The 13553-nt window shown below is 43.1% G+C and overlaps 1 protein-coding gene across 2 annotated transcripts in view; it reads left to right on the forward strand.

The window, feature by feature from the left end:
- Positions 1–13553, forward strand: part of KALRN (kalirin RhoGEF kinase) — a 966578-nt gene that overhangs the window by 901834 nt on the left and 51191 nt on the right. For both annotated transcript variants that reach the window (XM_027845154.1, XM_027845155.1), the window contains 2 exons: positions 1980–2103; positions 3477–3536. In XM_027845154.1, the coding sequence (XP_027700955.1) occupies positions 1980–2103; positions 3477–3536 (184 nt within the window). The remainder of the gene's footprint in view (positions 1–1979; positions 2104–3476; positions 3537–13553) is intronic.

The following is a 13553-nucleotide window of genomic DNA, read 5'->3' on the forward strand; positions in this document are numbered from 1 at the left end:
GAGGCAGCCCTCTCCTTTTCAAAGGCAAATGAGATCTAATCTACTTTATGGGGCATTTCAAAACATTTATAAACATTTTTTTTTAATTTCTTTAATAAAAAAAATTTCTTTAATAATAACAGCTCAGCAGTTCACCAAGCACATTTCCCAATACAGAGAGACCCCTGAAACAACTTCCCTAGATCCTTTCTTCTTGACATTCCCTACTGAGAGCTAATAAAAATCTGCCTACTATTTGCCTATTATTACTACACTGTACTGGGCACAGAGGTATAAATATAAATACAAAAATGAAATAGTCCATGCCTGCCCTCAAGGAACTTGCATTTCAATAAAGGGACATCATACACATGGGGGAATGGTGACCATAAGAGGCAGTTTGTCTAGGCAATCATAGGGGTTGTGAGTGAAGCCAGAGGATATTAGATAATAATGCCTTCCCTAGCTGCAATGATAATATTAATTTGATTACTGCTCCAAGAGCAAACACTGGAAGAGGACAGAGCTACAAGCACTGTGGCTAGTGAAATGGCAAAACGCCCATGCAAGTGAAGACCCTGGTGGTGTGGTGGATGGTTGGAACTTAGTCATGCCCTCTCCTGGATCATCCTGTTCTTCCTCCTCCCTCTCCCCTACTGGGCCCCAAGCCTCTGTTCTGGCTCTTCTTTCTTGCCTTTTTTATGTATATCACAATTTGCCGGTGAAGGGTGTGATTGGGTTAGGGGGATTTTGTTTGTTTTTGAGAAATCGCCCCTGCCAAGTCTAAGCAGCATTTTGTCCAGACTATGACTTCAGCCAAGATGCTGCCACCACATGCAAATAGAGAAGAGACCCTGCCCCAAACAGGACTGGAAGTGGTAATCAGCCTGCCCAAAATGGTGAACCATATTTGGGATTTGGCTTTGGGATTCTCTTCCTCTGACTATATCATGATGCAAATGAGGTTTAAGTACTCTGATCAACTTCATTAGATCAAATAACAGGTTTCTGCCAATCCAAAACCTCATCTTCATCACTGGGATAAAAGGAGACAAAATGGGGATGAAATGGTGGAACAACTACTTCCCACCCACTCCATACTTATGATTACCTGGTAGCAGAAATTACATCTTTTCTCAGTAGGAAAATATCAGCTGTCTAAGAAATATGCATAAAATGGGCTTGGTCATACAAAGAATGGAGACCAGAAACAGCCTTTGATCTAGAATGCCCAGAAAAATAGAGTACTGGGATTTCCTGCTCTAATTATCCAAATCATTGCCTCCATGATCCATATCATTTGACTGTTGGAAATGAAACATAAGCTTAATTAAACATGAGTAGAATTTCTAATAGAATAAGGTCCTCCCCAAGTCCAAATCAATCATTTGGGTTTTAACAATCTCAATCAATAGAACATGCATTTATTAAGTGCTTACTATGTGCCTGGCACTGTCCTAAGTGCTAGGGATACAGAGAAAGATATAGGATCTGCCCTCCACGAGCTTACGTTCTAATAGTGAAGACACTATATCTTGTGTGGACCTATATAGGTAGGTCCACACAAGATAAATGCAGAGGACAGATAGCTAGTGTTACTCCTTCCTTTCCTTTCCTCTCACCTTTCTTCACACCCAAACATATGCCTCACTCAGACTGTGAGCTGATTGACCATTCAGCTCCCTTGGAGCAATTGAAGCAACCTCTGTTAACAAACCTTCCCTTGTAGGCCCACTGACCAGCCATTACTTTCTTTCTCCATAGTGTTAAGAGGTAGTTATCTCTTTGAATTTAGGATGGAGAGGTAACAAAATTCACTTCAAAGTGGGACTGAGGCCAGTCTTGCCAATCAAGGGGAGAGTTGGCATGTCAGGTCATCTGGCACTGAAGGCTGGGAGTTGGCCAGAGCTCTTCGTCTCCTCAGAGGGTGGTGACCTCTCACGCCTCCTCACTTCTACTCTGACCTGCCATTTTGATTGGTGCATTTTTTGGTACAACAGGAAGTCATGTTCATGGCATACCCTACGCATGAGAAAGCGGGCGGAAATGGAGAACACGGGTAAAAATGAATCCACAGGGCCTCGTAAATCCAAGGAGATTCTGGGCAGCAAAGTCTCAGTTAAAGTGAGTAAGGTATTTTGGAGCTGTGCCCTCCCCACCTCTCATCCTGCCTCTTCCACCCCACAGCATTCTCACCAGTAAGTTTGGGGGAGGTATTTTTTTATTTTGGTTTTTTGGGTTTTTTCCCCCTTCAACTGAGAGAGCAAATAGTTTGTTAACAGGATTTTGCATGCAAGATCAATTTTTTTTTTAAATCTTTAATTTTTCCTGGCATCTTCAATACAAGTAAGTATCTTTTTAAAAAAACTTTTTTCTTGGTTCCATATAGATGTTTTTAGCAAAGTTTTCTATAACTTTATCTGATAGGAAAAGTAAGAGGTTTCATTCATCTGGCCAATGAGAATATAGCAAGGTTAAAAGTGACAGAGGTTGCAGGGGTGGGCAGTGAGCAGAGTTCTAACCCACCAAGCTTCTCTATGGAGACTGAGGTTTTGAGTGAGAGGGTCTCCATGCCAGGTTGGTTCAATTACATTTTATTTCTTTCCTGCAGAGTTCAGGAGACCTCAACTTAGTGACATACTCTTTGCCTGTATCCAGTTTTCCATGAGTGTGTAGAGGGAAGGGAGGTGGGCACAGAGAGGACACCCAATATAGTCCTGTGCAAAGCTCTGCCCAGCTGATCATAGGCTTCATCAGACACTGGTTCCCACATAGCACTCTGTCAGCCTAGCTTAGCGTGCTGTGTGCTAGGACCTTTCTGCAGAAGTCTGCCATCAGCCAAGAGAAAATTGCAGGCTTGCTTCTGTTTACATTTATTTTAAGGCATAGTTGTCTGTGTGGGGGTTTTTTGTTGTTGTTGTTTTGTTGTTTTGTTTTGTTTTTTGCCTTGAGCAAAGCAGGCCCAACCAGAAAGCCTTTTGCTGGTCTCACTGCTGACACATATAGGCTACATGACCTTGGGCAAGTCATTTCCCCTTGGCAATTCTTTAGGACCATAAGTTGCAGAGAAGCTACCAACCTGCATTACTAGAAAGAATTTCCTCACCTAGGAGTTCCTTATACGAATGAAATAACAGTCCCAGTCCCTGTCTTCTATCCATGGGGAACCAAAAGTATTCTTTCCTTCTTGTTTAGAACCTCCAGCCTCCAAAGAGAAGACAACAGTCCTGGTTCTATAGCACCCATGATCCATTCTGTCGCTTCCATTGCTCGATCTGACCAGACAGACCATGGCATAAAATCATAGCTGCTGCTACTTTGGCAAAAGCATGCTGTTGCCCTTGGCAACTCGCTATCCCTTTGAAGCATTTCTTTTGTCCCCTCTGCCAGTTTTCCCATTCCCCACGCTCTCTGACGTTCTCCTGCTCTGACTGGGGTAAACTGCCTGTGTTCTAACTTTCTTCTCTTTCTTCCCCCTCCTCATGCTGCCAAACAAGGAGACCAACAGTTCCGAGGAGTCAGAGTGTGACGATCTTGACCCTAATACTAGTATGGAGGTAGAAGCAATTATTGCTGTCCTGTTTTCTACAATGAGAATCTTTTTCATATGTGTTCTCTAGAAGCAGCCCTAAATATGTGATCAACCGACTAACAGTTAATCATGAAATATAAATTAAGTCCCAACTTTGGGCATCCATTCCACATTCCAAGAAAATGGCAGACTCTAGTACAACCCAATATCAGTAGAGATCCAATAAAATCCCTACTCTCAGGCAACCTTTAAAAAAACCACAGTAATTAAAAATTATTGTTTAATGTTGGTTTCTCAGTTGGTCAGTATTGAGGTGGTCCCTCAAATGAGACATGTTTCAAAAGCCTATGTGGAAATCACTTGAAATTCAGCAACTGCCCATAGAAACAGTACTCTGTGTATTCATACATATAACATAAAGGATGTTCATATGGAGTTGTCCAATGGGAATAAAGCAAGGTCAAGAATGACCAGATGTTGCAGAAGCAGGGGGTGAGTAAGTTTCCAAGTCACCAGACTCCCCTGTGGAGATTCAAAGCTTTTAGTGAGAAGGTTCTCCATGCCAGGCTGATTTCATTTCTGTCTTCCAGCCTTCAAGAGGCATCACCTTCTCTGTGTCCCTTTTTCCATGAGTATGTGGAGGGCAGGAAAGCAGGTAGAGAGACAACACCCAACATATGACCTTTATACCTCTGAGATTCAGTGATTCTATATAATAGTATTTAACTTCTTAGCTGGTCCATGAAAACTAGCTTACCTCACAATGTAACTGAAATTAATTCATACTTCTTTGTTTAAATTTGTCAATGTGATTGTTTGCCAAATCTTCCCTCTCAAATTGTATCCAGTGGCACTCACCCTTATCCAAGATGGCCCTTTGTGGTTACAAAGCTTTTCCCACACATGTTATTTGATATTAAAAAACATTCCCAGGAGGGAGATGGGATAGATATTATTATCCCCATCCTATAATGAGGAAACTAGGACTCTGAGGGGTTAGGTCAGTTTCCCAAGGTCACATGGCCACTAAGCAGCAAAGCCAGGACTAGAACCCAGATCTCCTGAGGACAAAGTCTTCTGCCAGGTGCCCTTCCACTTTGCCACATCCTTTTCTTCCTTTTACTGATCTTACTTCCCCTACCCTTCTGATAATAATTCAGCTTTTGTAATGGGGTAAATTGTTTCTATGGTAAAGTTCTTTGGCTGTGCAATGAAGGGAAGAGAAAGGGATAGGAACATGGTGGCACCAAGAACCACCTCTTCCCCCCCCTTCTCTTGCCCCCTTTCTGGTCTTCAGCAGAAGGAAATTCAGTGGTTGGGGATGCGTCTCCAGTATGATGTTCCCAATAGTGAATAGGCAATAGTGCCTATCCATCAAAGAGTGAGAATGGACCCAGCTCAGGTAACACGCATCATTCTCCCAAGGGTGACCAACAAAGAGGTGGGTGCCCACCCCCCACCTCTGTCATAGAGACTCATCTGATGGATTTCTAACTCCATCCCTCCCAGAGCCTGGCAGAAGTAACAAAGAAATGCTGTTTATCAAGCTGGGTTGGGATTGACAATTGTGGTGAACATGATTCATTAGGTCAGGGGTTCTTAACCTTTTCAGTGAAGCATCTAGACCACTCTTCTCAGAAGTATGTTTTAAGTGCACACACACACACAAATACATGGAATAACAAGAGGAAACTAATTCTATTGAAATAAAGCTATCAAAATATTTAAAAAAAAAGAAAAAGAAAAAGTTCACAGTCTCCAGGTTAAGAACCCTTGCAGGAGATTTCAAATCTCTATGAAGACTTTTTTTCTAACCTAAAATGATTTCCTATGCATAGTGAAGTATAACTTGTATTTCTGCCTTTTCTTCTTCAAGGAAAAAAAAAGTTTAAATACTCTTTTTTTTTTTATTTTGAACTTTAAAAATATACTTAATGCCTCTCACAGGGATGATTGGCAGGTTTAGGCTAAACTTTTCCTGGGTTTGCTCTTTAATCCAGTATGTACCTAAAGATGACCTCCTGCAAGAACTCTACCATGTAAATAAAGCAAACCACTGAATGAGGCAGGCAGGGAGACACGAGAAAAGGTGAGTCATTAATCAGCCTCTTGGAAGGAGCCAAGCAAAGGGTCAGAGGGCAAGTGACTGGGACCTTCTGAGGTACTAGAGAAGTGGATGTAGGAAGCCTGCCAGGGCCAAGTACTGCCATCTGAGTCTGGATGGTGCCATGCAGGTCAAATTGAAAGTGGTTTGATTATTCTGATGCTCTCTAGGGGAGGAAATAGAGCAACTATTTATGACCTAGATGTCAGATCTTCCTTAGACAATGGCAAAGGAATGAATGAGAGCATTAATTAAGCATCAACTATGGTAAAGCCTACTACAGGGCTACTAGGTGGCTCGGTGGATAGAGTGCCGGCCCTGGAGTCAGTAGGACCTGAGTTCAAATCCAACCTTACTTCCTAGCTGTGTGACCCTGAGCAAGTCACTTAACCCTGTTTGCCTCAGTTTCTTCATCTGTAAAATGAGCTGGAGAAGGAAATGACAAACCACTCCAGTATCTTTGCCAACAAAACTCTAAATGGGGTCACGAAGAGTCAGACATGACTGAAAAATGACCAAATGACAAAAAAAGGTAAAGCCAGTGAAAATGGAATAGATAGAAACCTCTGCCCTTTCTTTACTTGGTCTGATTGTCTTCCATCTCATGGGATCAACAGGATGTTTGAAGAGCATAGCAGTACGGTAGAAAGGACACTGGGCCGAGAATGACAAATCAGACCTGGGTTTGAGTTTTGGCTTTGCCACTTACCAGCTCTGTGTCCTTGCTTAAGTGACAACTTCATTTCCACAGGAATTATTAAGTGCCTACTACAGTATACCAGGCAAGATGTTAGGTTCTGGGGATACAAAGACTGCAAAGCTAAGAGAGATTTCTAATGGGGGAAAACACCAGAAACACAGATAAGTCGTCCTGAGCAAATCACTTAAATTTCCCCATACCTCAGTTTCCTCAAACATAAAATGAGATGGCTCTATGATCCTAAGTACAAAGAAAATATATGCAAAGTAAATGCAAAGTGGTAGATGAGGGAGAGTACTAACAAATGGAGAATTGAGTAAAGGCCTCTTGTAAGAGGTAGCACTGGGCCTGAGCCTTGAGGGAAGCTAAGGGTGCCAAGGAACGGAATTAAGGAGAGGGCATTCCAGGCATGAGGCTCAGCCTGGGCAAAGTCCCGGAGGCCAGAGATGGAATGTTGTGAATGATTTACAGCAAATAGGCCAGTTTGTACCACGTTGCATGTGTGAGGAGCAGTGCTACGAAATCAGTCTTGAAAGCTAGGTGAGAGTTGGGTTCTAAAGGGCTTTAAATACCAAACTGTGGAATTTGTCTTTTATCCAAGTGGCAAGAAAGAGCCCCTGAAGCTTAATTATCTCAGTTTACTCATCAGTATAAGAGGGAGAATAATACCTGGACTGCCTGTCAATCCTAAGGTTGTTGGGAGGCTGAAATGAGCTGTGATTTGTAACCATAAAGCACAATATAAATGAATGGCAGTATTATTTATTATGAGGCAGCATGGTATAGTGGATAGAGAACTGGTCTTGAAGCCAGGAAGACCTGAGTTTGAGTGTTGTCCTTCTCATCTATTGAGTGTGTCATTTAACTTCTTGATGTTCCCAACAACCCGCTGTAACAGAGAAGGTGCTCACAGGTGGAGGGAGTTTCCTCACCTGAGAGTTCCACATAGCAATGAAATCACAGGTCTGGTCCTTGTTCCTGTTGCTATTTATTATCATTACTAATAATGATAATGCAAGGGGGGAAGGAGACAGGGAATAAGCATTTATATAGCACCTACCATGTGCTAAGCACTTTACAGGTATGATTTCATTTGGCCCTCACAACAACCTTGCAGGTAGGTGCTATTATTTTACAGTTGAAGAAACTGAGGCAGAAATTAAATGACTTGTCCAGTGTCACATAGCTAATAAGTGTCTGAGACCAAATTTGAACTCAGGTCTTCCTGACTCCAAGGTAGGCTAGAAGTAGACTTTACCTCCTTTTTTCCAGGGTGGCAGCTAAAAATAGAAGGTTTTGATAGATGGAAGATGGCAAGGTAGCCTATTATCCCAGAAGCAAAGTTGTGACCAACTCATCTCCAGTCCAGGTGGTCAAGTGAGCACAACCACAGCTGCTGCTCTGCTAGGAACCTCTCTTGCTTGCTTTGCCCTAGCAACAGCATGGATCGAACAAGAAGAAGCAGGTAGAAAGAAAGTCATTCACTACTGGACAGGTGGTTTCAAAGGCAAGGACATGCACATGTCCAGAGTCCTCTGGGACACAAAAGATAGGCAATCTCTGCATGCTGTGAAGTGGTGAACTGGAAAGAGCCATCCAGTGGTGAACCAGCATGTTCAACTCACTGGATGCGCCCCCACCCCACCTCACCCCCTTGCCACTCCACTTTGGAAGTTCAATTCAGATTAACAAACATACATCAAGCACCTACTGTGTGCTAGAGCACTTTGAGAAGAGATAAATGTCAAGAAATCAAAATAATATATCTGGGCATTCCTTCAGAAAAAAATAAATTCCTAGGCATGTTTTGGGGCTAATACACATCGGGTCCTATCTCCCACATCTTCCAAGTCTATGTTTTCTGTGTAATGGGAGTTTACACAAAAGTGCCTGGAGGCACTGCAGGATCCTTAGTCATCAAAGTAAAGTCCGGTTTATGTTCAAACTACTAAAGCTAAGAAGTCAAGAAAATGTGTTTGTGTATCTTTGAAAGATTTTCTTCTGCAAGGGTTGAAACTAAGGATTTTCAGATAAACAGAGATAGCAATGAACTCAAACCTTAGACACTAGCTGAATGACCCCTGGGCAAGTCATTTAACCTCTGCCTCAGTTTCCTCAACTGTAAAATAGAGAGAATAACACCTAGCTCCCTAGGCTGTCGTGAAGATCAAAGGAGATAATATTTGTGAAAACACTTAGCACGGTAGCTGGCACAGAGTAGATGTTTAATGAATGCATGGCCCTCTTCTCCCCACCCCCACCTTGAAATATGTGATTTCATTCTCTGAATATATTCCATTTAAAGTGTGTACCCAGCTCTGCATATGGTTCAGCTATCCAATGTCATCTGCATTCCATGTGTCATCACCTTTTAGAATTTAATTGTGAAAGCATGAATAGGGCTGGTAAGGGAAACCAGAGTGGTAAGAGCTTAGCCTTTAGGTCTCTCATAGACCCCAATAAACACATAGGGTGTAGAAATTCAGGACCTACAAAATGAGCTGAAATTTTTTTTTTTAGGAAGGGGATTAGTAAAAGCCCAACACTAACCCATGCGGTGCAGAAGAGGAAGAGGTCAGGTGCCCAAAGATGTCCAAGAATTGTCATCATCTAAAATAAATTAAAGGAGCTAGGTGGTTCGGTGGGTAGAGCACCTGGTCTGGAGTCAGGAAGACTCATCTTCAGGAGTTTAAATCCAGCCTCAGACCTTTACTAGCTGTGTGACCTTGGGCAAGTCCCTTAACCCTGTTTGCCTCAGTTTCCTCATCTGTAAAATGAACTGGAGAAGGAAATGACAAACCACTCTAGTATCTTTGCCAAGAAAACTCCAAATGGGGTCACAGTTAGACACAACTGAAACAACTGAACAACAACAATAAATTAAGGCAGGATTACCAAGATCTGCCTGATTTCCTCACCCTTCTCCTTTTCTTTGTTACTGGCCAATACTCATCAGACCCGGTAAGTCCTTAGCAGTTTTCTGTTGCACACACCAGCCTTCCTTCCAGGCTCTCCCTAGAGACTGACCAGGGCTGTCTTCCAAGTAATAATTACCAAAAAAGCTAGCATTTATAGAGCGCTTTGTTTGCAAAGTACTTTTGCATAGCCAAGTGCTCGAGACTTAATGTATTCAAAATTGACCTTGTCTGGTCCTGCCTAAAAACCCCACTGCCTGCTACCCTGATCGTCTCCTGCCTCCCCTCAGACCTCCATGCTTTGGACTTGAGCCAGATACACAAATCCAGAGTTTGACTTTGATGACTCAAGCTCACTGTCAACCAGTCGATTGGTATGGGCTAATCAACAAGCTAAGTAAATCTAACAAGATGAAATGTAATAGGATTAATGCAAAAATCCTACATCCCAGTTTTTAAAAAATCAACTTCACAAAGACAAGATGGAGGTAGCACGGCTAAAGAGCAATTCTTCTGAAAAAGATCTGGTGGGTTTAATGGTGTGAAATTTCGATAAGGGCCAATAATGTGTGCTAGGTGGCACGGTGGATAGGCCGGGGGACTTGGACTCAGGAAGACCTAAGTGCAAAGCCTCAGAACCTTACTAGTTACGGAACCCCTGGCAAGTCACAGTCTCTCTGTGCCTCAGTTTCTTCATCTGTAAACAAGGTATAATAATAATACCTATGTCCTGGAGTTGTGAGTATCAAATGAGTGAACATGTGTAAAGCAAATCACAAAACTTAAAGCACTTCATAAATGCTAGCTATTACTGTTATTAACAGTGTCATTTGGTCGTCCCAAAAAACTATCATCTTAGCCTATATCGAGGATCGCAGTATCAAGAACAGAGAGGCAACAGGGCCACTGTACTATGCACTGGTCAGACAACTTAGAAGCCACTGTACTCCAATGTGGGAAAGACGTTGAGAAGTTGGAGAGTGTCTTGAGGAATCTGTCAGTCAATAAGCATTTATTAAGCACCTACTATATACCAGTCACTGTGCTAAGTGCTGGGGATACAAAGAAAGACAAAAGACAGTCCCTACTCTCAAGGAGCTCACAGACACATGGGGAGAAGATATGCAAACAACTATGTATGAACAAGATGCATGCAGAAAGAAATTGGGAATAATCAAGAGACAGAAGGTAGCAGATTAAGAAAGTCTTCTTGTGGAAGGTGAGATTTTAGCTGGGACCTGAAGGAAGCCGAGGGAAGCCAGGAGGTGGAGGTGCAGAGGGAGAAAATTACGAGTATAGGAGAAAGCCAGTGAAAAATGCCTGGAGTGGGGAGATAGTGTCTTGTTGGAAGAACAACAAAGAGACCAGCGTCACTGGCTCACAGAACAAATGTGGGAGTAAGATGTAAGAAGAATGGAAAGGCAGGAGGGAGCAAGGTTATAAAAGGCTTCGAATGCTGGCGTATTTTGTATTTCATCCTGGAGGTGACAGGGAGCCACTGGAATTTACTGAGTAGGGAAATGGCACGATTAGGCCTGCCCTTTCAGAAAATCACTTTGACAGCTTAGTGGAGGGTGGGCTGGAATAGGGAGAATTGGACAGGCTGTTAACAATAATCCAAGCATAAGATGATGAGGGCTTGCACCAGGGAGGTGGCAGGATCAGAGGAGAGAAGGCGCATAGATAAGAGATGTTAGGAAGGTAAAATTGACTGGATTTGGCAACCGATTGGATATGGGGAATAAGAAAGAATAAGGCATTGGGGCTGACACCTAGATTGTTAACCAAGGGAACTAGATCGGTGGTACCCTCAACAGTAACAGGAAGTTAAGAAGAGGGAAAGTTTTGTTTTTGTTTTGTGAGGCGATTGGGGTTAAGTGACTTGCTCAGAGCCACACAGGTGGTAAGCGTTTTTTGTCTGAGGCCGAATTTGAACTCAGGTCCTCCTGACTCCAGGGCCAGTCCTCTATCCACTGCGCCACCTAGCTTTCCCCAAGAGGGAAAGGTTTTAGGGGGAAAGATAATGAGTTCAGTTTTGGATATGTTGAGTTTCAGATGTCTAACACCAGCTCAGTAGGTCCACTAGGAGACCTATTGTAGATGGTCTTCTCAAGGAGTTTAGCCACAAAGAGAGGACAGATGCAGGATGATACTAGTGGGGATGGATGGACCAAGTGAGGGTTTTTTGAGGCATGTTTGTAAGCAATAAGGAAGTAGTCAATAAACAAGGAGAGACTAAAGATAAGTGAAAGAGTGGGGATGGTAAAAGTGGCAATCTACCAGAGAAGATGGGATGCAGTGGGGTCACCTGTGCATGTCGAGGGGTTTGCCTTAGCAAGGAGAAGGGTCACCTCCTCATGCGAGATGGGGTGAAGGAGAGAGTGGCAGAAGGCACCTGGGTGGTGAGAGATGAGGAGGAGAGGAGAAGAGAGAGCTCTCAGGAAATGCCCTCTTTTTTTTTTTTTCAGTAAAATAAGAGGCAGGGCAGCTGGGTGGCGCAGTAGATAGAGCATTGGCCTTGGAGTCAGGAGGACCTGAGTTCAAATGTGACCCAGACACTTGACACTAACTGTGTGACCCTGGGCAAATCACTTAACCCCATTGCCTAGCCCTTCCCCCCCCCAAAAAAAAATAAGAAGCAAGGCTCTCAGCTGAGAGGGTGGGGGCCAGGAGGAGATATGAGGAAAGATGAAAAGTTTTGGAAAAGCCATTGTGGAGAGTGGGATAGTGAGATCATTAGAAAGGTTTAAAAAGATTGCCTAACAGGAGTGATTGCTCAGTTGAGGTTATGTAACATAGATTTGTAATAGACCCAGTCAGGAGAGTTTCTTAACTTTCTCCAGTTTCAGTGGCAAGAATATGTGAGCAAAGGGCAGCTAGGTGGTGCAATGGATAGAATGCCAGGCCTGGAGTCAGGAGGACCTGAGTTCAAATCCGGCCTCAGACATTTACTGCCTGTGTGACCCTGGGCAAGTCACCTAACCCCAATTGCCTCATTTAAAAAAAAAAAAAAGACATGAGCAGAGGTAGATGGTGTGAGTGACCTAAAGATGAGGCTTAGCAGGGCAAGAATGATAATATGATAACAGGGCAAAGGACTCAAGAGAAGATGACAGTATAGAGTTGAACTAGTTCAGGAGGACAGCCACAATGATCAACTATGTTGTATGTAGTTAAACAAACAACCTGGAGAAGGGGAAACTTAAGGAGAACATGATCGTGTCTTCAAGCATCTGAAGGGCTGCTATTTAGAAAAGGCGTCAGGCCTGTTCTGCTGGGCCCCAAAGAGCTGAGCTAAAAGGACAGAGAGGAAGCTGCAATGAAACAGATTGTAATTCAATGAAAGGAAAAAACTCCCTAAGCTATCCAAACATGGAGAAAGCCGCCTCAGGAAGTAGTGGGCGTCCTTTCATTTGAGGTCCTTACCCAAAGGATGGGTGGTCTCTTGTCGGGGACGTTGTAGATGGACCATGCGGCCCCCGTGTCCCTTTCCAATCTGACACTCTGTAATTCAGACCCTGGCCGTATATTTCTCTCCAGGATCTTGCTTTCCTTTGGTCTCCTGCCTTAGAGCCCTAACATCGTCTTAATGGTGAAACTTTTAAGATGACCATACTTCATTTTAACTTTTAAAAAAAGCATATTCCCTACACTATTCATGGGGATTCAAAGCATTCCCTAATGATGGCATATGTGAAATCACAAAAGTCAAATAATAGTCAAGTAGTATGTATTAAACACCTACTGTCAGTCAGGATACGAAGAAAGGCAAAAGGCAGGCTGGGCTCTCAGAGAGTTCATGTTCCAATGGAGGAAACCAAATGCAAATAACGCTATATAAGCAAGATCTAGACAGGATAAATTGGAGATAATAACAAAGGGAAGGCACTAGTTTGGAGAGAGATCAGAAAGATCATCTTGTAGAAGGTGGGGCTTGGGACTTTTATAAAGTTTGCAAAAACACTATTGTAAGGGGCAGCTAGGTGGCACAGTGGACAAAGCTCCCACCTTGGAGTCAGGAGGACCTGAGTTCAAATCCGACCTCAGACGCTTGACACTTATTAGCTGTGTGACCCTAGGCAAGTCACTTAACCCTGATTGCCTCACCAAAAAGCAAAAAAGGAAAAAAAACCACTAACTCAGAGTTAGGGCCCTCCCATTTATCTAATCTGACTCATACCTGAATAAGAATACACTCTGCAAGTAAGATAATAGGTTCATTGATGGAGAACTGGAAGGATCTTAGACACTACCACACCCAACTCCCTCATTTTACAGATAAGGAAACTGAGATCCAGAGAGGTTAAGGAACTTGCCCAGGGT

The sequence above is a fragment of the Vombatus ursinus genome, unplaced genomic scaffold (assembly GCF_900497805.2).
Source record: "Vombatus ursinus unplaced genomic scaffold, bare-nosed wombat genome assembly UNPS02014959.1, whole genome shotgun sequence".
Taxonomy (NCBI): Eukaryota; Metazoa; Chordata; class Mammalia; order Diprotodontia; family Vombatidae; genus Vombatus; species Vombatus ursinus.